The sequence below is a fragment of the Nipponia nippon genome, unplaced genomic scaffold (assembly GCF_047370975.1).
Source record: "Nipponia nippon isolate SJK-2023a ecotype South Korea unplaced genomic scaffold, ASM4737097v1 scaffold_28, whole genome shotgun sequence".
In the NCBI taxonomy this organism is placed as follows: domain Eukaryota; kingdom Metazoa; phylum Chordata; class Aves; order Pelecaniformes; family Threskiornithidae; genus Nipponia; species Nipponia nippon.
In genome coordinates, this window is record NW_028262345.1 from 307,214 (window position 1) to 327,469 (window position 20,256).

The following is a 20,256-nucleotide window of genomic DNA, read 5'->3' on the forward strand; positions in this document are numbered from 1 at the left end:
AAAAAAAAAAAAAAAAAGCTAATTTAAAATGAAATTTATGCAAAATTCTGTTCAGACGCACCGATGGGAGTCGAACCCCCTCACCTAAATCCGTCCCAGCCTCCGTCTGCGGGGCGGAGAGCGGGGAGAGAGGAGCTCTGCCAAAAATAAACCCCACAACCAAACGCCAAGACTGGGGCTGGGACAGGGAGCTGCACGTTGCTTCGCCGCGGTAGCGAGCACCTCCCTGCGTTAATAAATAGTTAATAAACCGGCTCATTTTATTCTTGAATCCCGGGTTTTTTTTCCTTCAGAGGAGCATCCCTTCGTCCTCCATTCTCTCCCTCCTGCCCTAACAGCAGGGATATTTGTGTGGAAGAGGCGCGACGTGGCACCCAGCGCTCGGAATAAAGCGTCCGAGGGAGTTTCTGCACAAAAAAATCGATCGTTTAACCCTTTTTTGCTGAAAAAAACCCGTATGTAAGAAGGGGAACCCCAAACGCGGGCAGAGAACGGGTGAGCTCAGCCCGGCCGCCGCGTTACAGACGTCACCCCACCAGGCTGTATCAAAACCAGAGTTTAATGCGCTCGAGCGACGCCGGCAACAGGGAATTGGAGCAAACTGGATCCCAGTAGACCAACTGGGCGGGTGCCGGCAGCGGCCCCCCTGCCTGCTGCCTGCCCCGCTGCCTGCTCTTGGGGTCAGGCAGAGCCGAGCGAGTCCCGGGAGGCTTTTCCCATTGCTTCTACTCCAGGCTTCGTTCCTGGGCAAGGGGGGGAAGAGGAGGAAGTTAATTAACTGGGCGATGGCAAACTGGGATCTTTCTCCACTAGCCCGAGAGCCAGTTGTGCTAGCCCCGCAGTTGCCATGCCGACGAGGATGCTAAACACAGCTCAGTCTGGGTGGTTTTTTGGGAAACCGCAGCCCTCGGACTGTGGTCAGGGCCAGGAAAAGGAGCCCAGGCGCCCCGGCTCCCGCCCTGCCGGGTCGGGGATCCCCGCGGGGCCGCAGAGGAGGCGCCAGGAGAAGGGGGCAGGCGCGGCATCCTTGGCATTCCCAGGATTTTAAGCTCCCAACCCCACTCCCAGCAGGCTCTGCCAAAAACGGGGACCCCCCCCAGCCCCCCCCCCGGAGCTTGGATTTAAGCGGCAAGCTCTCCGCTTTCTGTTCCTATGGCAACCCCTGCCCACACGTGGGCTCGCGGTGCCATCACATCCCGGCTGCCAGAACCCGTTCCCGGCTGTAAACGGAGCCGTCGGCCCTCCCGGCGACCCCCGGCAGCTCCCCAAAAACCTTAAGGCCTCGGCAAAGGGTTTAGGGCCCCGGTGGACGGATCCAGCCTTGCCCCCAGGGTGGATTCTGGCGGCGCAGGAAGCAAGAGGAGAGCAAAGAAGCTTTTTCTACCAAAAAAAAAAAAACCCCACCTGGAGCCCCACCGTTGGAGAGGGGCGCGCTGCCATCGGCCTCCGGGGAGCAAGGGTGGTGTTTGGGTTTGGTGGTCTCCAACCCGGCCAGCAGCGTCATGAAGTCGACGACGGTATCGATGTCCTGCTTGTCCGGGGTGGCTTCCCTCAAGGCGTTGACGGCGTTGAGGCGGCCGAAGGAGGTCAGCTCGGAGATGTTGGCCCGGAGGAAGAGGAGGATGACGTTGAGGTCGTTGACGGGGCAGGTGAGCATCTTGCGGCTGAGGAGATCGAAGGCGGGCAGCATCTCGTAGACGGAGAGCAGCCCCTTGTCCCACTGGCAGAGCTGCAGGGCGTTGTAGATGACGACGGGCATGAGGAGGACATAGACGCCGCCGACCGAGAGGCTGATGAGCTGGAAGACGGAGAAGAAGACCAGCTTGCAGGGGATGAGCGCGGGGACGCGGGGCTCCGCCTGGAGCAGCCCCGTTTTGATGGAGCAGCTGAACTCGTCCTGGAAGAAGATGTTGAGGTGGAGGAAGACCAGGTAGAGGCAGGTGGCAGCCAAGAAGAAGAGGAGCAGCAGGTTCCTCAGGATGTAGATGAACGCCAAGGAGTGAGCGTGCTGCTTGCAGGTGAGGTAGCGCTCCAGCAACGGGAACTCAAAATACCTCTCCCGGCGGGCCCTGGGGACAGAGGGGACACGCCGGGGACTTAGAGCCACCCCCCAAACCCAGTCGCTTCACCGAAGCCCGTCCCGAACGCGGCCGCAGCCGCGACGCCGCGCGGAGGGGCTTCGGAGGGACGCGGTGACCGGTGGAGGCTGCCCGGCGGCCTCACCTCTCGTATTCCTCCCAGAATCGCTCCGGCTCAGCGCTGGCCTGCTGGACCTTCCTCATGTGCTGCACCAGGCGCACGGACCGGTTGTAGGATTTGTCCAGCTCGTCGATGATGAAGAGGAGGTCGGAATGGAGGGCGGGAGCGGCAGCGTAACGCCACAGCAGGTAAGGCATGTACATGAGCACCGCCACCACCAGCAGCGAGTAGGGGAAGACCTGGGCGAAGGAGACAAGCGGCGCGGAGCTGCTTCGCCTCCGCCGCGCGCCCGGGCGGGACCCGAGGGTGCCCAGAGGCGAGCTTGACCCCTACCTTGAGAGCCCAGAGGGACTTGGTGACGGCGTGGCCCTCGGCGTCGAAGCCGTGGTGGACGAGGGAGTCCCAGCAAGCCGTGTCGGCGTAGGCGGACTGCTTCCCCGTGAAGTTGGTGGGGGAGAAGCAGCTGATCTGCGAGCCTGGAGCGAGGAGGAGAAGGGTCAGCCTCAGCCACGGAGGTCTGGCGAGCACGAGCGATCACATCTAAGGCGTCGCTTTGGATTAAAAAAAAGCCTTTTTCACGCCCGTTTTGTAGCTGCCCTTCCCCACCGCTGCGTTTTCCAGCAAGGACTTTTTCCATCGCTTCCCAAACACAAACCCTTTGAGCACGGCCGTGGGTGCACGGTGTGGGGAATGAGAGACCGGCCAGAAACCGGAGTCAAACCAAATCCCCAGGGACATCGGCCGAGGCCGGATTTAGCCTGAGGTCGCGACGCACCGTCAATGCAACCCTCTGTGCTGCCCTGGCAAACCCCGGCGGGACCTGAGCCGCCCTGCCGGCACCCTCCTCCTCCTCTTCTTCCTCGGAAACAACCCTGCGGCACCCAGAGGTGCTGGGGGCAAGCAGCTGAGGCGCGGCATTGATCCACCACCGGTGCTGGGGTTTAGCGCGGCTGTTCCCGGGCTTTCCCAGCGACCGATAATCCATTAAAAACAATCAATCAATACCCCTGAGAAAGAATAGTTCCTAAAACAGGATTTCCAGGCTGCCCCGCCTCCGACCACGACCACGCCGGCGCCAACACGAGGGTTTTGCAGCGACAACCGAACCGCCGGCGGCGGCGATCGCCCGCGACCCCGTTGCGAATGCCGCGACTCACCGGCGGAGAACTCCCGGGCGAAAGCCAGCGAGACGAGGAAGAGGGGCAGCCCCACGGTGACGAACTTCAGCAGGCGATCGCTCGGCAGCTCCAGCCGCAAACCCTTGGCTCGGGAACCGCCGGGATCCGGGAGGAGAGCGTCGGAGAGCATGTACTCGGCGGCCGTGTGCGAGAGGGACATTTTTCTATCGAGGAAGAGGAGACGACGGCGACTGCTGCTGCTGCCGGGCGGCTCTGGCGTCGTCTGAGGCGTGACCGGCTCTAGGAGCGCCTTTGTAGGGCTGAAGGCATCGCTTGCCAAGCGCTCCGTCCCCGACGGCTGTAAATGACAGCTTAGACGGTGCGTTAAATCAACTGGTAATTACAGGGGGAAGCCTTTTTGCAAATAGCACGCCTCGAAATAGAATAAAAAAAGAAAAAAAAAATAGCAGCCGCGGCACCGGGCTGGGAAGGCAGCGTTCCTCCCCAGCCGCAGCCGCTCCCCGGCTCCTTGTGGTTTTACGTCCCTCTCTCATAAGCAGATGTATTTCTGGCGGCGCTTTCGAGGGGCGTGGGGCTCCCCGGCTATTTTTGCTCCGTGCGAGGAGTGGGGAGGCAGGGGACGGGGCATTACCCGACCAAAAAGCCCCAGCCAGGTACGTGGTGGCCCCGTGGGGTACAAAAAGCCCCAAAAACACACCAAAAAGGACTTTTTCCCACACCCGAACCAGCCGGAGGGGCTGGAGAAAGTCCTGCCGCCCAGCCGCAAGCTTGGGATAGAAAAGAGTCTCCTGGCAGCGCAGTCGCTCCCCAAAAACCCGCGCCGACACCCCTGGCAGCACAGAGCAGAGGGAGTCCCGGAGCAGCGGAGGAACTCCCTGCACAGTCTCTTGGCACAGCAAAAAAAAAAAAAAAAACCCACGGGCGCTGCCAAATTACACTTTCGATGGATTTTTTCGAACAAAGGGAGTCTCCAAATTTGAACGCGGAGCGTCAGGCTACGAGGGAGAGGCTGCTAAACAGCGCCGGCCCTCAAACCGGGAGGGACGGCACCCAGGCGCGATCAAACCTGCCCAGGGGCCGAGATCCGCCCGGCCCGAGCAGAGAGACACGCAACCCTTCGCCTCTGCAGGAACCGCATCTTTTATTGCTCAGAGACAAGTTCAAAACACGGATTGGGCGAAGCCCAGTTTCCACCCGGCCTCCTTTGTCCGAACAAGAGGCTCTTCCGTGTGCCCCGCCGCTTTTCTGCGCCGAACCAGGGCAAGAAGCGCGCACAGGTACCTGGTTTGAAGCCAGCAACGCCGGTACCGACACCGGAGGTCTCTGGCAAGCAGCAGAGACTGGCTCCAAGGCGGACACCGCTGCAGAGCGGCCGGACCCCGTGCTGGAGCCGCGGAGATCGAGGGTACCACTCCCATCCTGCCTCGTTAGTCCTTAGGGATGTCCAGCTCCAGCTTCTTCAGAGTCTTTTGGAAGAAGAGGGGGGGCTTGCAGACGAGGTCTATCCGCTCGCCCAGGGGCAGGGAGAGCCGGTAGGCGTGGAGGTGGAGGGGGAGGTGGCGAGCCTTGCTCTGCTCCAGCTTCAGCCTCTTCAAGGTGATCGCAGGCAGCTTCTGCGGCGAGGACAGAAAACGTCCCTTCCGCAAACCCAGCTCCTCAGCTGGGACTGGAAAATCCCAGGCTCGGAGGGAGCTGGGGGGCACAAAGGGGCTGCCGGCCCTGGATCCGGCTCCGGCAGCGGCCCCCGACGCGGGACCTGCCTTACCTGGGGTGCCAGCTTGCTCCAGTGGGAATATTTGTGATCCCCCAGGATGGGACACCCCAACCCGTAGGCCAGGTGAACCCGGATCTGGTGCTTCACTCCTGAGGAGGGAAGGGAAAAAGAGGAGAAACGTGACAACCAGCCGCGCCAGGCCTCGGCTCCCCCCTGCCACCCTCGGTGCCGGAAAATCCCGTGCCAAAATCACCGGCAGCCGGAGAGCGGCCGGGCAGCAAACCATCGCCCCGGGGTGGTTTGTTCCCTTGGCCCAAACAGGATTTCGGTTGTGTCTAAGGACGAGTTCCCGCTTCCGGCGCTGCTCTTGGCTGCAGAGCCGCAGGGAAAGGGCATTCAGCAGCCGACACAACCCCAGGGACGCACGGCCAGGCCTCACCCGTGACGGGCTGGAGCTCCAGCAGGGAGCAGGCGGAAGAGCTAGCCAGGCGGCGGTAGCGCGTCACGGCGCTTTCGGCGTTGCGGTTCTTGCGGATTTTCACCACCTTCCCGTCCTCCGGAGACAGGCGATAGTTGGGGGCCAGCGTCATCTGAACGGCGGGGAGAGGGTGAGCCAGCGGGAAGGCAGGAAGGGGGTGCCGGGGAGGGGGGTGCCGGGGAGGGGGAGCGCGAGGCCAGAACGGCGGCCCAGAGGATGTCCCGCTCACCTTGTAGTGCGACTGGTGGCTCCGCACCTCCTTCTCCACAATGGGGATCTCCACGATGCCCTCGGCAGGGTCCGGGTCCCCCAGGCTAATTGCCCTGGGGAGGGAAACCGGAGGTCTGCGGGGTGGTGCTCCATCAGGAAGGGAACCCTCCCCTCACCCCCTCTCCCCACGATCCAGCCCTGTACAAAGATGCCAGAGGGAAGATAAGCAAACACCCACCGCTTCCACAAAGCCCCCGCGCCCCGCTGTCCCTTCACCCCTCCTTCAAACCCTACGGGCCCTTCGAAGCCGCTTCTCCACCCAAACCTTTCCTACCAGTAGATCTTCTCCACTTGATGAGTTTTGAAGAGAAGCCGGATCCTGTCCGCCACCTCCTTGCTCCGTGCCAGCACCATCACGCCCGTGGTCTCTTTGTCCAGCCGGTGGCAGAGGTGGAGGGGTTCGGCTTTCATGTTCTCCAACATCTTGGCCAAAATCGGCAGCACGTCAGCAATACAATTCTTGATCCCGGGGCCGCCTGCGTAACCCAGAGGCAAGGCAATCAGGGGAGACGTTCACCTTAAATTACCCCCAAAACGTGAGATGAAGGCTGCGATCTAAAGGTGACAAACACCCCGCATCCCTCCCTGGGAAGGAAAACCTCAGTGCAGGGAGGACGGAGACAGAGGATTCCCTGTCAGCGCCATGGAGCCGTTTCATACAATCATAGAACCGTTTAGGTTGGAAAAGACCTTGAAGATCATCAAGTCCAACCGATAACCCAGCACTGCCAAGGCCACCACTAAACCATGTCCCTCAGCACCACATCTCCCCGGCTTTTAAATCCCTCCAGGGATGGGGACTCAGCCCCTGCCCTGGGCAGCCTGGGCCAGGGCCTGACAGCCCTTTGGGGGAAGAAGTTTTTCCTCATATCCGACCTAAACCTCCCTTGGTGGGACTTGAGGCCATTTCTTCTCGTCCCATCGCTTGTTCCTGGGGAGAAGAGACCAACCCCCCCGGCTCCAGCCTCCTTTCAGGCAGTTGCAGAGAGCGATGAGGGCTCCCCTCAGCCTCCTCTTCTCCAGGCTGAGCCCCCCCAGCTCCCCCAGCCGCTCCTCCCCAGCCTTGGGCTCCAGCCCCTGCCCCAGCCTCGCTGGCCACACCATTCCTGACACAAGCCAGGATGCCATTGGCCCTCTTGGCCACCGGGGCACACTGCTGGCTCATGTTCGGGATGCAACACAGCCGGCTTTTCCTCACCGTGCACGGGAAGGCCGTAGGGTTTGTTGATCACCACAATCTCCTCGTTCTGGTACACGGTTCCCTGCTTCAGCACTTTGGCCAGGACGTTGGGGTGAACCCGCTGCAGCTGCTTGCTCAGCACGGCAAGTTCCCGGACCCGTCTCTGCGCTGGGTCTTTGGGGATCTGCGGGGAGAACAAAACGCCGCCGGTGGAGGATGAACGGCGTTGGCTTTGGCGCAAAGCAGCAACTTGCTGGCCTTCGCAGTGGTGCTGAGGAGGAGGCCCCTACCACAAGCATCCCCTCTGGAGGCGAAGGCCGGGCGCCATCCCCCCGATCCCACCCCATCACCCAGCCGGGCGCCGCGGTGCACGCCGGGAGTTGTAGTCCCGCACCTCAGGGCCGGCCGCGGCCCTCCCGCGGCCCCGCTCACCTCTCGCTTCTCCTCCTCCTTCCTCCGCGCCCGCAGCCGCTCCGCCAGCTGCTCGGCCCGCAGCGCCTCCTCCGCCGCCGCCCGCCCGCTGCCGCAGACGCCGCGAACCGCCCGGCCCAGCCCCGCGGCCGGCCACCGCCGCAGCCCGCCGCTCGCCGCCGCCATCTTCCTTCCTCCTTCCCCCTCTTTTCCCCTTCCGGCCAATGGCGGCGGCGCGGAGGAGGTGCTTCAACCCGTCCGTCCAATCGGAAGGTGGGGGTCAGCCGAGCGACACCCGCGCCGCCCAATGGCGACGGCGCGAAGGGCGGGGCTCGGGGGAGGGCGCCGTCCCCGCCCGGCTGTTTAAACGCCGGCGACGGTTGGCGGCTGGTAACGGTCGCGGCGGGAGGACGGGAGCAGCCGGGCTTCGTCAGGTGCCGGCGGGAAAACATGGACCCTTGTCAGGTACCGGGGGGCGTGCGGGCCTTGTGGGGGGGCCGAGCAGGGGGGGTGGGCCCTGGCTGCCTCAGCCCAGTACGTCCCAGTAGCACCCAAGCTGCCCCGCAGTGAGGTGAGCGGCTCTGAGGGGGCTGAGGCGCCCCCCATCCCCTCCCAGACCAGGACACAGCACCACTCTACTCATTCTCGAAATTTATAAAAATAGCACTGGAAAAATGCATTTTTATTTCTTTTTTCAATAAAAAAGAACCCGAAGCGGCAAGCTGCCCCCCTCCCGCCGAGGTGACCCCCTCGCCATCACTCGGCGTCGACGCAGACCCGCTTGGGTGGCTGCTCCGCGGCCCCGCCGTGGCTCCGCTTGCTCTCGGGGGGCTGCTGGTCCCCGCCGGCCCCCCAGCCCTGGGGGGATTCGATGCGGCCCCTCCGCACGAAATGGCGGATGCGGGCCTCCAGCCCCTCGCACTTGGGCCGGGCCAGTAAAGGCTTGTAGGTGCGGGCTTTGACCCCTTCCACGAAGCCGCTGACCTGGCTGCGGAGCGGAGGCTTCGCATCTCCCCAGAGGACGGTCCCGCCGCTCCCCGGGCCTGTGATACAATTAAAAAAAGAAAAAAAAAATACCAATGGTTTGAATGATATTTAATTACCCCTTTATTTTTTTTTAAACCATTCACCTCCCAACCCAAGGCGTTGTCACAAAACCATCCCTTACTTTTTCCAGCAGCCACGGGAGCGGCATCTAACCCTCGTAACATGTTACGCAGCACTTGAGTTTTGACTGCGTGGTTGGCCCAGAGCTGCTGCAGGTGGGTAACGTTGAACTCCTGCACTTCTCGGTCGTAGAGCCACTGAAGGTTTTCGAACTCGCAGTCGTACAGGACGAGGGGAAACTCAACTGCCATGCTAGGGAAAAGGAGAGAAGGCGTCACCCGTCGCTGTCTGGAGGGATGCTGGGATAAAAAGGCTGGCGCAACAGCGCATCAGCCTGTGCTTTTTGCCAAAAACAGCCCTGTCTTCTACAGAACTCCTTTTTCCGATTAAAAACTCAATTAGTTTTAACCAAATACCAAGGACAAAAGCCATCAAAAGTTTGCCCGAGAGCAAAAAAAAAAACAAAAAAACCGGGATCATTACAGATACTGGCAGCTTGCTTCCATATTGTGAGAGACTGCTTGGCAGGCTGGCTGAGAAGTGGCTTGCCAGCGCGCAGCCGTCGCTTCGAGAAGCAGCCCAGGAGATTTTCCCGAGCTCTCCGTACCTGTACTGCGGTTTTCGGGGGTTCTTCTCCACATCCAGCAGCTCGTCGATGATCTCGGGGCTCTCCATCCTCTGGCCGATGAGGAAGAGGATGGCCATCATGCAGCGGACTTGGTGATAGAGGAAGGCCTGTCCCGTCACTTCAAACTGGCAGAGACGGAAGGGATCCTGCGGCCCGGTTTCTCCTCCTCTCTCCACCCACGTCACTCCGGCGCTGAGGATCGTTCTCTGGAAGTTGACCACCCCGTTGGCGACGTCCATTTTACACAGGTTACGGAAATCGTGGCTCCCCACGTACCTCTGGGCCGCGGCGTGCATCAGGGCCACGTCCAGATCGGCGCAGGGGAAGAAATAACGGTAGGTTCTCTTGAGGCAGCTGAAGCGGGCGCTGAAATCGGGCTCCACGGGGGCCCAGGCCAGCACCCGAATGTCAGGCGGGAGCACCCTGTTGAGAATATGGGTGTAGCGGAGCTCCTCCTCCCCGTCGCTTCTGCCTTCCGAGCCGCCCTCGTGGCCGTTGAGCTTCTTCCCCTCCGACAGGCTGGAGCGCAGATCTAGGGAAATCACCTGCGAAACGAGGAAAGCCAGGATTAGATCGCGGAGGGGCGTATTCGGCGCCTCGAGCCAAGTCTGCCTACACCGCTGCGAAATAAATGCAGGATCTCCTACAGATGAAGGTGTCTTAAATCGGGCGATCTTACCACTCCTTCCTGCGGGTAAAGCTGCGAGTGCCTCCGCTAAGGTTCCTAGCAGATGCTACCGATTCCTTTAATAAAACGGAGAAAGTTGCAGGCTGCCTACAGAGCGTGGTCTCAAAATGGCTTCAACTTTAGTCTATAAAAAGGCTATAATGTGCCTTTTTCCATTTTTTTTGGCTGGAGGTGATGACTTGAAGCCAGTGACAGCCTGGCTGTCTGCAAAGCCTGATGTGGGAACAAGCTAATTAACGCCGTGGACGCACAAGAAACGCGGCCCCTCTGCCCTTATCTTGCGCGGCTCGTCTCGCGAAGGAGAGCGGACCGCCCACCCGAGCCGAAACCAGCCCGGCGAGGCAAGAACGAAGCCAGCTCCGCTTCCAGAGCCGGGAGGGAAGGAGAAACCGGCCCGAGAGCGAAGCCGCGACGGCGCCGGAAGGGCTGCGCTTTCCCCAGCAGCCTGGTGGCTCCGTGCCCACCGAGCGGGGCCGGCTCGCTCCCCTCCCTCCGGCTCCCGCTCCCACGCTCCCTTCCGCTAGCTGCAGCTCCCCTCAGACCCCTTCTGCGCAGGAAGCTCTCCAAATTCATATTTTTTTATTTTTTCGTGGGGTTAAGCGAGTTCAATCAGCCGAGAGGGCTCTGCCAAGCGCCACAGTCGGAAGAGCAACAAGTGCATCTGTGGAGGAAGGGGCATCTCCTCTTTTTTTGGCAGCGCTCAGCTTCGGGGAAGCTGCAGTCCAAACCGAATTAGCGCTAATAGGGCGAAAAAAATTAGCGCTAATATGGAAAAAAACCTATGTGGGGGGGGAAAAAAAAAAACCCTAATAAAGACTTTAAGGGTCTAAAGTCATCGTGCCACACGCAGGAAGCCATCGCCAGGCTCGCTTTCAGATTTAAGAGCTGATGGCTTTTAAAAACCGAATCCAGCCTGTGCTGTAGTGGCTCGTCACCGTGGGACAGTAATCCCGCCGGATCCCCGTCCCACCCAGAAATCCGGGAAAGCCCGGGGAGGGGGATGGAATCCTGACCTGTCCAAAGGCGCTGACTCCTTTGTCCGTCCGCCCGCAGCGGTGGTAGTTGGAGGTCTGTCTGTCGTCTACCAGCCGCGTCTTCTTCAAGGCTTCGAACAGTTTCTCTTCGATGGTGTTGCTGGTGTTCTCCTGGCTGGCGAAGCCCTGGTAGCCCCAGCCCAGGTAGGCGATCTTCAGCGCCACGTGCCTGCGGCCGTAGGCGCCGAAATCGAACGGCCGGCGCTGGCGTTTCTTGGCTTTCCCGGAGGCTGAAGGAGCCTCGCTTCTCCCAGCGCCTTCCTTGTCCTCTCGGAGCTTCTCCTGCAGCCGCTTCACCTCCTCTTCCAGCTCCTGCACCCTCCTCAGGAGCCGCTCCCGGTCGGTCGCCGCGCTCCCCTCGGCCATAGCCGCTTGCCTCGGAGCCTCAGTTAGTTGCCGGTAGCTCCTCGGGCTCTGCAGAAAAAGAAGGAAATCGGGGGGGTTTCCATTTTTATGTGGATTTTATTACACCTAGAGGTAAAGTAATTGTTACCCATGGAATAATTCTTTATTTTTAACCCTTCGGCGTTCCTAGCGGAGCACGGGAAGGGCCAAGAGGGCTCAGCTCGGACGGCTTCATCTTACTCAAGTCTTTTTATTTTATTTTTTTGGCACTTTTTTAATCGCCCCTCTTCCCCCCAGCCGCCGCCGCGGGACGGGATCCGCTCCGTCAGCACGTTCCCAGTTAGCCTTTTGCTCTCACCGCGGAGCCCTTTCCATTTTCGCACCCCGCTCAGCCAGCATCAACACTTCAGACAGCCCGCTAACGCCTGCCACTCATCTCGCCGCGCCATCTGCTCCGACATTTCGTAACGGCGCGGTTAAAACTTGCATATTTTTTTTTTTCCAACCCGCTTCACGGCGTAAAGATACCCCGAACCCGCGCAGCGAGTGGAAACCGCGTCCGCATCCCCCTTTTTTTTTTGCCGCAGGTCTCGAGTTTTACTAAAACCAGGCTCAAACAGCCTTTGGGCTTTGACGGCCGACATCTAAACGCTCCGCGCTGAGCCTGACTTCTGCAGCAGAGGAAAAAAATACCCTCTCGGATGTCCCTAGATTAAATCACGACTCGATATCGTGTTTTTAAAAGAAGAAAAAGGGGAAAATCATTAATACCTCCGCCCGGCGCTTACAAATCCGCCCTGTGTTTGTCCATCGTCCCGTTAGTGCTTTATATATATATATATATATATAATGTAATTAATTTTAGCGTAGTTTTCAAGCAGGAATTTAGGGGGGTTTATAGCTGTGCTGCGTTTCCATTTGCCGTAGGGACGGAGCCTTCTGCCGGCGGCGGGAGGTTTAGCGGCGCCGCCGGCGCTCCCGGGCCTCTGTCTGATTAACCGCCACCGAAATCAACACCCGAAAAGTCGAAAGGCCGAGCCCCCTCGATGTCTTTAACCAGCTCCAACCTGCCGCAACAAATTAACCGTGGTTTGTTTTGCAGGATTCGCCCGTTTTGGCGGAAATGATGGAAGAGGCGACGGGAGCGGGCGGGTACCGATGGGAGGATGAGGAGCAGCCGGCCCCGAGCCGGCTCTGCGCCCAGCGAGGAGGCAGCGAGGAGCGGGCACGTCCCCGTGACGATCCCTATGCCGAGGCGTCCCTCGTTTTGGGGGCGCCGCCGGCTTTTCCTCCGTTTTCCGAGGATCGGAGGGGAAGCAGGAGGTTGGTAATGAGAAGGAAGGTGCTGAGGCGCAGACCCGACGGAGGAGTGGAGGTTTCCGACGAGTCGGTGAGCAGCGAGACGGAGAGCGACGCCGAGGTTTGGAGCCTGAGGCAGAAAATGCTTCAGCTAAGGACCGATCCCAACGACGGCATCTCCGAAGGGGAAATCGAGACGAGCGGCAGCTCCCTCGAGGAATCCCCTTACCAGTGGATCCTCGGGGATTTCGGGAGCCGGAGCTCTCCCGTTTCTCACTACACCGCTGCGGCGGGACAACCCAAATCCTTCATTCCTCCGCGGTTCGAGCCGCTGGGCCGTAACCGGGGTAAAACCGACCGAGTGGCCAAATATTTTGAATATAAACGAGAATGGGAAAAATTCCGAATCCCGGGAGAGGATCAGCGGCAAGAACTGCGCTGGAGCATCCGGGAACAGATGCTCTGCAAGCCCGAGATCCCCAGCAAGCCCCAGCACCTCTACGTCCCCAACCCTTACGCCGTGCCGACCGAAAAAAAGAGAGCTGCCCTGCGCTGGGAAGTGCGCTGGGATCTGGCCAAGGGCCTCATCCCCAGAAAAAACACCTCCTAATTCCCCCAAAACCATCATCTTTTCACCGCGCGCGCCGTCGTTTTTCTCCCCCCCTCCTCGATAATTTGGGAAAAATCCCCTTTTTGCGTTACAAGTGGGTTAAATTCTGGATTTTTTTTTTTGTTTTTGTTTTAAATCCCGGGTTGTTAACATCTCTGCTTCTCTCCCGCACCCTGCGAAGCTTCTTTCCGACTTAAAAATTGGAAGGGGCAGGGAGTCGGCATGGAAAATAAGCTTTTTTTTTTTTTTTTTTTTTTTTTTGGGAGAAAGGGGAGGAGGACGAGCCTGGCGGTTTTCGGCGGGGCCGCGCCGGCCGTCGAGGCGGGTTTATTTGCGGCGGGATCTTTAATAAAGGGGCTGGGAGGAGTCGTCGTCGTTGGGCGGATTGGTTCGGTGGGGTCTCTGCCTCCCCAAAAAAACCCCGTGGGGGGTGGGGTGGGGGGTGTCTCTGCCCCCCAGGGACCCCAACCACCCCGTTGGGGGGGGGGGTCTCGGACTGACCCCAGGGATCCCCCCCCCCCTGAAACCCCATGGTGGGGGGTGTCTCTGCCCCCCTCCCAGCACCCCAGGGACCCTCTGAAACCCTGTGGGGGGTCTCTGCCACCCCAGGGACCCCCCCCCAGCACCCCCCAAAAACCCAGAAGGGGGTCTCTGCCCACCCCAGGGACCCTCCCCTGCCACGGGGGGGCTGTCTGCTCCTCCGGGGCCCCCCCCCAAAACTCCAGGAGGGGGTCTCTGCCCCCCCCCGGGCCGCCCCCCCACCCCATGGGGGGGGGTCTCTGTCCCCCCAGGGACACCCCCAAAACCCCATAGGGGGGTGTCTCTGCCCCCCAGCACCCCAGGGACCCCCTGAAAAGCCCATGGGAGGGTCTCTGCCCCCCCCTCAGGGACCCCCCCCCCCCCCGTGAGGGGGTTTCTGCCCACCCCAGGGAACCCCCCAAGACCCCATGGGGGGGGGGGTCTCTGCCCTTCCCGGGACCCCACCACCACCCCGAGGGGGTCTCTGCCCCCCCTGCAGCACCCCAGGGCCCCCCAAAAACCCAGGAGGGGGTCTCTGACCCCCCCAGGGACCTCCCATCACCCCGTGGGGTGTCTCTGGCCCCCCCCTCAGCACCTCAGGGACGCCCCAAAAGCCCGTGGGGGGGTCTCTGCCCCCCGGGACCTCCCCCCACCCCATGGGGGGGGGTCTCTGTCCCCCCCAGGACCCCCCACCCCATGCGAGGTCTCTGCCCACCCCAGGGGCCCCCCCAAGGCCCCGGGAGGGGTCTCTGCCCCCCCCCCCCCAGCACCTCAGGGACGCCCCAAAAGCCCGTGGGGGGGTTCTCTGCCCCCTCGGGACCCCACCACCACCCCGTGGGGGGTCTCCGTCCCCCCCGAGACCCCCCCAAGACCCCAGGAGGGGGGGGTCTCTGCCCCCCGGGCCCCCCCCTACCCGCGGGCCGGAGCCGCCGCCGGTGCCGCTGCCCCGGAAGCGCCCGCCCCATCCGGTTCCCCAGCTTCCGGCCGCCGCGGTCCCGTCCGCCCGCCCGCCAGGGGGCGCCGTCCCGCGCGAACGGCCGTGAGCCGGGCCAAGATGGCGGAAGGGGGGGAGCGGGCCGGGGCTGCCACCGCCCCCCGGGGCCTCGCCCCCTTCCCCGCTAACGGCGGCCTCTGTCCCCCGCCACAGCCCCCCGGGCTCTGCCCCCCGCCGCCCCGCCGGGACCCCTTCCTGCGCCGCCGGGGTAAGGGCGAGGCCTCGGCCCCCGCCGGAGGGAGGGCCCCGGGCCTCGGCCTCCAACCGCCCCCGCTTCTCCCCCCTCAGCAGGCCGCGGCGATGAGGAGGAGGAGGAGGAGGAAGACAGAGGTGGGTCCCTACGGCCCCCGGGGCCTCGTCCTGAAGCAGAGCGGGGGGGAAACTGAGGCAGGGAGGGGGTTCTGCAGCTCATTACTCACTAATTACACAGCGGTCATTAGCGGTGGGGGCGGGGGTCCCTGGGAGAGGGGGCGGCCGGAGACCCCCGCATTTGCAGGAACGGGGAGATTTTTCTCATAAAAAGCCGTCTTTTTTTTTTTTTTTTCTTTTCACGAGCTCTTGCCTTTTTCCCAGCGGATTCGGCGGAAACCTCCCTGCTCAACAAGCTGATCCGCACCTCCCTGGTGGAGTCCAGTCACCGCGTGGAGATCCTGCAGCGGGACCCCAGCTCCCCGCTCTTCTCCGTCAAAACCTTCGAAGAGCTGCCCCTGTGAGTCGCCAGCGCCCGCCAAAGCCGCCGCCCTTCCCCAAACGGACCCTTTTTCATGCCTTTTTTTTGTTGTTTGTTTGTTTTTTTTTTTACAGGAAGCAGGAGCTTTTGAAGGGGATTTACATCATGGGCTTCAACAGACCGTCCAAAATCCAGGAGACGGCTCTGCCGATCATGCTGGCGTATCCGTGAGTAGTAACGCCCTCGGGATGCCGATCCGGGGAACGCCCGACCCTCGCGCTTCGCTAAGCAGCCTTTGCCTTGCAGGCCCCAAAATCTGATTGCCCAGAGCCAGTCAGGGACAGGGAAAACGGCAGCTTTTGTCTTGGCGATGTTGAGCAGAGTTAATGCCGCTGAGAAATACCCGCAGGTAACGTAGGAAAGGGAAAGCTGATGGCAGGAGGGGTTTGCCCAAGCCCTCGAGACGCTGCCTGGCGGCAGAGCTCTGGTTTTTCTCCCCGTCTCCGATTTTATCCGCTGGAAGGGGACGATAAAACGCCAGGTAGCGTCGCAGCAGCAGGTAGGACAGAAGGCGTGGTGCCCGCTAACGGGAGGGACTTTTACTTGTTAGCGCTGGATTAAGCCAGGCTTTAGGTATCCTGGAATTTAAATTTTGAAAAGCAACTGCAGAGGCTGCTGGTTTCCCGGTGGCTTTCGTCGCCTCTCTGCCTGCAGAATCCGCTTTGCGAGCTGGTTACTGCCATTTAAAGCCTCTCCTCTCAAGCGTCCGGGCTGATTTAAGCCGTCGCTTTAAACCCGGGCGCAGAAACGAACTGCCCCGTGCTTCAGGAGGCAAATTTCCCCCCTCAAAAATAACCACAGCGACATTTTTCCTGCCTACATCCCTCGAGCTCTGCGCTGTTCCCAGCTCCGCAACCTCCCGACGGGACCGACTGCCCGATCCCCCTCCGCTTTCGGGGGATTTTAGCGGCGTGGGATTTTCCCGTGCTCTTCCCATCCCTTCGCAACGCCTCCTCGCCTGCCCTCGACTTTTAAACGAGGCGTTTCTCCCCTGACCGCTCTCTTCTCTCCCCCCAAGTGCCTCTGCTTGGCTCCCACCTACGAGCTGGCCCTGCAAATCGGGCGCGTGATCGAGACCATCGGGCGGTTTTGCGCCGACATCAAGGTGACGTACGCTGTCCGGGGAAACCGAGGTGAGTCCGGTCGCGCCGAGCGGAGCTACCGGCGCCGTGACGGGAGCGTTCAGTGAGCGCAGGGAGCCTCTCTCGGAGCCTTGAGCCGCACAGACCGCCGCGAAGGCGCGTAAAATCGCGTCCGTATTCCCTTCTCCCGCTAAGGAGCCTTTTCCACGAGCGCTGGTTGCTTCCAGGCTTCCCCTTCCTGGTTTCCACCCCGCCACGGCCGTAGGGAAGTGTCAGCCCTGCTTGCAGCTTTAATCCCAAGCTCCGCTTTGCGACGATCCCCCCTCAAAGGCCGGAATCCGACATAACCGAGGGATAAACCGGCAGAAACGCGTTGCGTTTGGAAGCGGTCGGGTGCCATTTCCTCACCCTCTCTCGCAGTTCCGCAGGGCTCCGCGCTGGAGGAGCAGATCGTCATCGGGACGCCGGGGACGATGCTGGACTGGTGTTTCAAACGGCGAGTCGTAGACGTGAAAAAGATTCACATGTTCGTCCTGGATGAAGCCGACATCATGATCGACACTCAGGGCCTCTCCTATCAAAGCATTCGCGTTCAGAGGTGAGTGTTCCTGACGGCTGGCATCGCGCTTCCCTCGGCTTTGAGGGAATCGGTCACCAAACGAGCTGAATCGGCAGCGAAGGAGAGCGTCCCTGTGATATCGGGGGAAACGTGAGTCCTTTCTGTAAAACCCCGTCCGTGAGAGACGCGGGAAGCTTTTTACCTCGCTTCCCTTTCCTTTGAGCCCTTCCAGCCCGGGGGTTGGGTTCCCTTTCTGTTGAAAGCGACACAAAATCAGCTTAAATTAGCTTTTTTTTTTTCCCTTTTCAGGGCACCGGGCTGCTCTCCCGGGCTGACGAATCCTTTTTCTCCGCTCCAGGGCTTTACCCAAGGGCTGCCAGATGCTGCTCTTCTCAGCCACCTTCAAGGAAACCGTGCGGGCCTTCGCCGTGCAAATCGTCTCCAACCCCATCGTGATAAAGCTGCGGGAGGAAGAGCTCACCCTCAGCAACATCAGGCAGTATTTCTTCGTGTGCAGGAGCAGGGAGGAGAAGTACCGAGCCCTCTGCAACATCTACGGCAGCATCACCGTCGGCCAGGCCATGATCTTCTGCCAGGTAAAGCGCCTCAGCCTGCCCGGGGAGGAGAAATCGATGCCTTTGCCCTCGGCGATAACAGAAAGGGGTCGTTTTTTACAGTCCGGATGCGGGGGGGCTCCTCCTGAGACCCTCAAAATCAAGGAGCGAACCCCCGGGAAGGGTGGGGAAAGTCTTTGCCGTCGTTTAAAAGCAGCTTTTAGTTCGAACGGCATCTCTTCTTCGGTTGGGACTGGCTTCCGCGGTCGCCGGCGCACGGAAAACGCGCCGTTTTTCCTCGCCCTTTGCGCTGCGTGTCCCGACAGAGGCTCCTTGCTCATCCGCCTCGGTTTTATTGCCTTATTTTGAGGTGTTAAAAAGCGCCGGGAGCTCCCTGGAAAAGCGCAGGGGGCTCGGGAGAGGCGGGGGGGGAAAAATATCGGAGAAGGGTTGGCCGGGAGCGAGCGGGGCGACGGCAGAGCCGCTGCGAAACCTCAGCCCGCCTCTCCCCGCGCGCCTCCAGACTCGGAGGAGCGCGGACTGGCTGGCGGTGGAGATGAGCTGGGACGGGCACCAGGTAGCCATCCTGACGGCCGAGCTGACGGTAGCCCAACGGGCCAACGTCATCCAGCGCTTTCGCGACGGGAAGGAGAAGGTCCTCATCGCCACCAACGTCTGCGCCAGAGGTATCTCCGGAAAATCCAGCGCTCCTCGATGGGGTGAAACGCGCTTCCCGGCCTCGGGTTCTTCCGGTGGCAGCCGAGGGATCCTCCCCGCTCCGATCCCTCTCTCTTTTTTTTCAGGGATCGACGTGCAGCAGGTCACCGTCGTGGTGAACTTCAGCCTCCCCACGGATCAGAAGAACGAGCCGGATTTCGAGACCTACCTCCACCGCATCGGGCGAACGGGACGCTTTGGGAAAAAGGGCGTCGCCTTCAGCATGGTGGAAAGCCAGAACGTGGGGCTCATCCAGACGATCGAGGAGCATTTCCGTGAGTATCCGCGCCGTTTGGGGACCGCCGATCCCGCTCCGGCTCTTTTTCCATCCGCAAACGGACCGCGGCGGGCTGCTCTTCCTCCCGCTCGCCCTTTTCGGGTTTATTTTTTATCCCCTAGCAGCCAGATTTTCCGAGCAGCAGCCTCGGAGGTTGGGCGTGACTCGGAAGGGACGTCGCAAGTACCCGGGATGCCTCAGCACCTCTTTTATTTTTCCCTCTTTCAGGCATTTTATCTGCCTTTATCCTGCAAATCCGTGGTGGGGGAGCTTAGCTCAGCCCCGGCTGCGGGGGAGAAGCCGGCGGGTCTTTCCCGACCGCAAACCCATCGTCCGTCCTAAACGTCAAGAGGATTTTTCATGGGATTTGCCAGGTGCCGTGGCTGCACTGGTGGCTTTTCAAATCCCGGTGCCTGTTTTCCCTGGGATTTGTAGGGAAAAGAAGGTTATCGAAACCTTTCGGCGTGCAGAAAACCTCGGAGCTGCTGAACTGTTTTCTCCTTGAAATTAAAAACCCGAGATTTTTATTTTCTGAGCGGCAAAAGGGTCGGGACAACCGCGACGAGCAGCTCGAATAACCACGAGGTGGGCGACTCCGACCGCAGCCACGGCCAGAATTAGCCAAAGGAGCCCCGGGGGTGGGTTTTCCACGGGATGAAAATCCAAGCGGATGAACTCCCGGCGAGCCGGCTTTTCCTTTTTCCCCGGCAAACGCCGGCTCGCGGGGTGGCTGAGCTCTGGTTTTACCCTGCTCAGGCCAAACGCTGACCATTTCCTTTCTTTTCCTTCCTGCAGAGACCAAGATCAAGCAGCTGGACCCGGACGACATGGATGAGCTGGAAAAGCTCGAAAACTGAGTGAGGAACGGGGATTTGCTCCGCCCAGATCCGAGTTTTGGTTCAAAACGGGAGGAAAAGCCACAGGGGAAAGTTTCCCGGTTCTCTCAAAACTGTTTGGTTGCGTTGTGATGTTTTAACCCTCAGACCCCGGGATTTATCGTCCTTGGGTTTGTTCCTTGTTGTATCCCTGAGGTTTTTATAGCCGTGGCTCGAGGAATCCCCCGGGGAATTTTCTTTTCCTCAAAAATGAGTCCCAGGGGCACTCGGAGTGGTCAGAAAACGGGTAAAGCCCGGTAACCGGCCCCAAAAATCTGCTCGTCTCCAGGTGACAGCGGCAGGCGGCCAGCAAAAGTGCGGAGAAAACCATAAGGAAAAATAAAAAAATTGGGAGAGAGGAGCGAGTTATAAAAAAATCCCCCCCCGTCTCGCTAGATGGCAGCATGAATCCGCCAAAGCCCCGTGAAATTCCTCGCTTATTTTCCTGGCGGAAGGATTTTTATTAGGTCGAAGCGTTGACAACGGTGTCGTTCGCCCGCTTCCCCTCCCGCTCCCCTCGCTTCGCCTTTTCCAGTTTCTTTCCAAGCCTGATCTGTACGGGCAGAAAAACGCGAGCGGAGGCGTTGCCCGCGTTTGGGAATCTTTTTTGGGAATTTTTATTCCCCCCCCGCCCCCCCCGCCGCGTTATCGGCGCTCCCTGCCCTGACGAAGCTCCCTCACTCGCCAAGGTGCCAACGGCCTCCCCTGGAAAGACGCTCACAAAAAAAAAAAATAATAAAAATAACCGAAGATTTGGGGATAATTTTGTGCCAACGCCCTGTTTTGAGGGGAATTTCAGCTGCCGGCGTTGCCTTACAGCGTTGTGATGAATGTTTGATGGGCCGGG

General features: G+C 60.5%; 4 protein-coding genes across 7 annotated transcripts; 1 reads left to right on the plus strand and 3 right to left on the minus strand.

The window, feature by feature from the left end:
* Window positions 1–107: 107 nt before the first annotated feature.
* PANX3 (pannexin 3) lies at window positions 108–4,756 on the minus strand. Of its 2 annotated transcripts, none has more exons than XM_087763624.1 (6): window positions 4,620–4,756; window positions 3,357–3,688; window positions 2,533–2,675; window positions 2,224–2,438; window positions 1,405–2,069; window positions 108–743 (listed from the first exon to the last, which is right to left on the minus strand). In XM_087763624.1, the coding sequence occupies exons 1-6, from the start codon at window positions 4,754–4,756 to the stop codon at window positions 682–684; spliced, it is 1,554 nt and encodes a 517-aa protein (XP_087619750.1). In that variant the 3' UTR covers window positions 108–681. The 2 variants fall into 2 exon arrangements, with proteins under 2 accessions (XP_087619750.1, XP_009467881.1); XM_009469606.2 differs by having other exon boundaries at window positions 3,357–3,675; window positions 4,620–4,742.
* RPUSD4 (RNA pseudouridine synthase D4) lies at window positions 4,463–7,592 on the minus strand. Its single transcript, XM_087763625.1, has 7 exons — window positions 7,413–7,592; window positions 6,999–7,164; window positions 6,075–6,276; window positions 5,760–5,853; window positions 5,492–5,642; window positions 5,104–5,201; window positions 4,463–4,951 (listed from the first exon to the last, which is right to left on the minus strand). Exons 1-7 carry the CDS (start codon window positions 7,575–7,577, stop codon window positions 4,766–4,768), a joined length of 1,062 nt encoding a protein of 353 aa, XP_087619751.1. The 5' UTR covers window positions 7,578–7,592; the 3' UTR covers window positions 4,463–4,765.
* A 452-nt stretch (window positions 7,593–8,044) lies between these two features.
* Window positions 8,045–14,596, minus strand: PUS3 (pseudouridine synthase 3). 3 transcript variants are annotated; one of them, XM_087763611.1, is made up of 6 exons: window positions 14,535–14,596; window positions 12,261–12,622; window positions 10,828–11,262; window positions 9,106–9,671; window positions 8,560–8,750; window positions 8,045–8,434 (listed from the first exon to the last, which is right to left on the minus strand). In XM_087763611.1, the coding sequence occupies exons 1-6, from the start codon at window positions 14,584–14,586 to the stop codon at window positions 8,148–8,150; spliced, it is 1,893 nt and encodes a 630-aa protein (XP_087619737.1). In that variant the 5' UTR covers window positions 14,587–14,596; the 3' UTR covers window positions 8,045–8,147. The 3 variants fall into 3 exon arrangements, with proteins under 3 accessions (XP_087619737.1, XP_087619739.1, XP_087619740.1); XM_087763613.1 differs by lacking the exon at window positions 12,261–12,622 and having other exon boundaries at window positions 14,535–14,574; XM_087763614.1 differs by lacking the exon at window positions 14,535–14,596 and having other exon boundaries at window positions 11,965–12,279.
* Window positions 14,597–14,639: 43 nt separating this feature from the next.
* Window positions 14,640–20,172, plus strand: DDX25 (DEAD-box helicase 25). Its single transcript, XM_087763627.1, has 11 exons — window positions 14,640–14,823; window positions 14,904–14,945; window positions 15,189–15,324; window positions 15,420–15,512; window positions 15,592–15,694; window positions 16,364–16,478; window positions 16,848–17,025; window positions 17,345–17,582; window positions 18,064–18,226; window positions 18,344–18,532; window positions 19,330–20,172. The coding sequence occupies exons 1-11, from the start codon at window positions 14,676–14,678 to the stop codon at window positions 19,389–19,391; spliced, it is 1,467 nt and encodes a 488-aa protein (XP_087619753.1). The 5' UTR covers window positions 14,640–14,675; the 3' UTR covers window positions 19,392–20,172.
* Window positions 20,173–20,256: the final 84 nt, after the last annotated feature.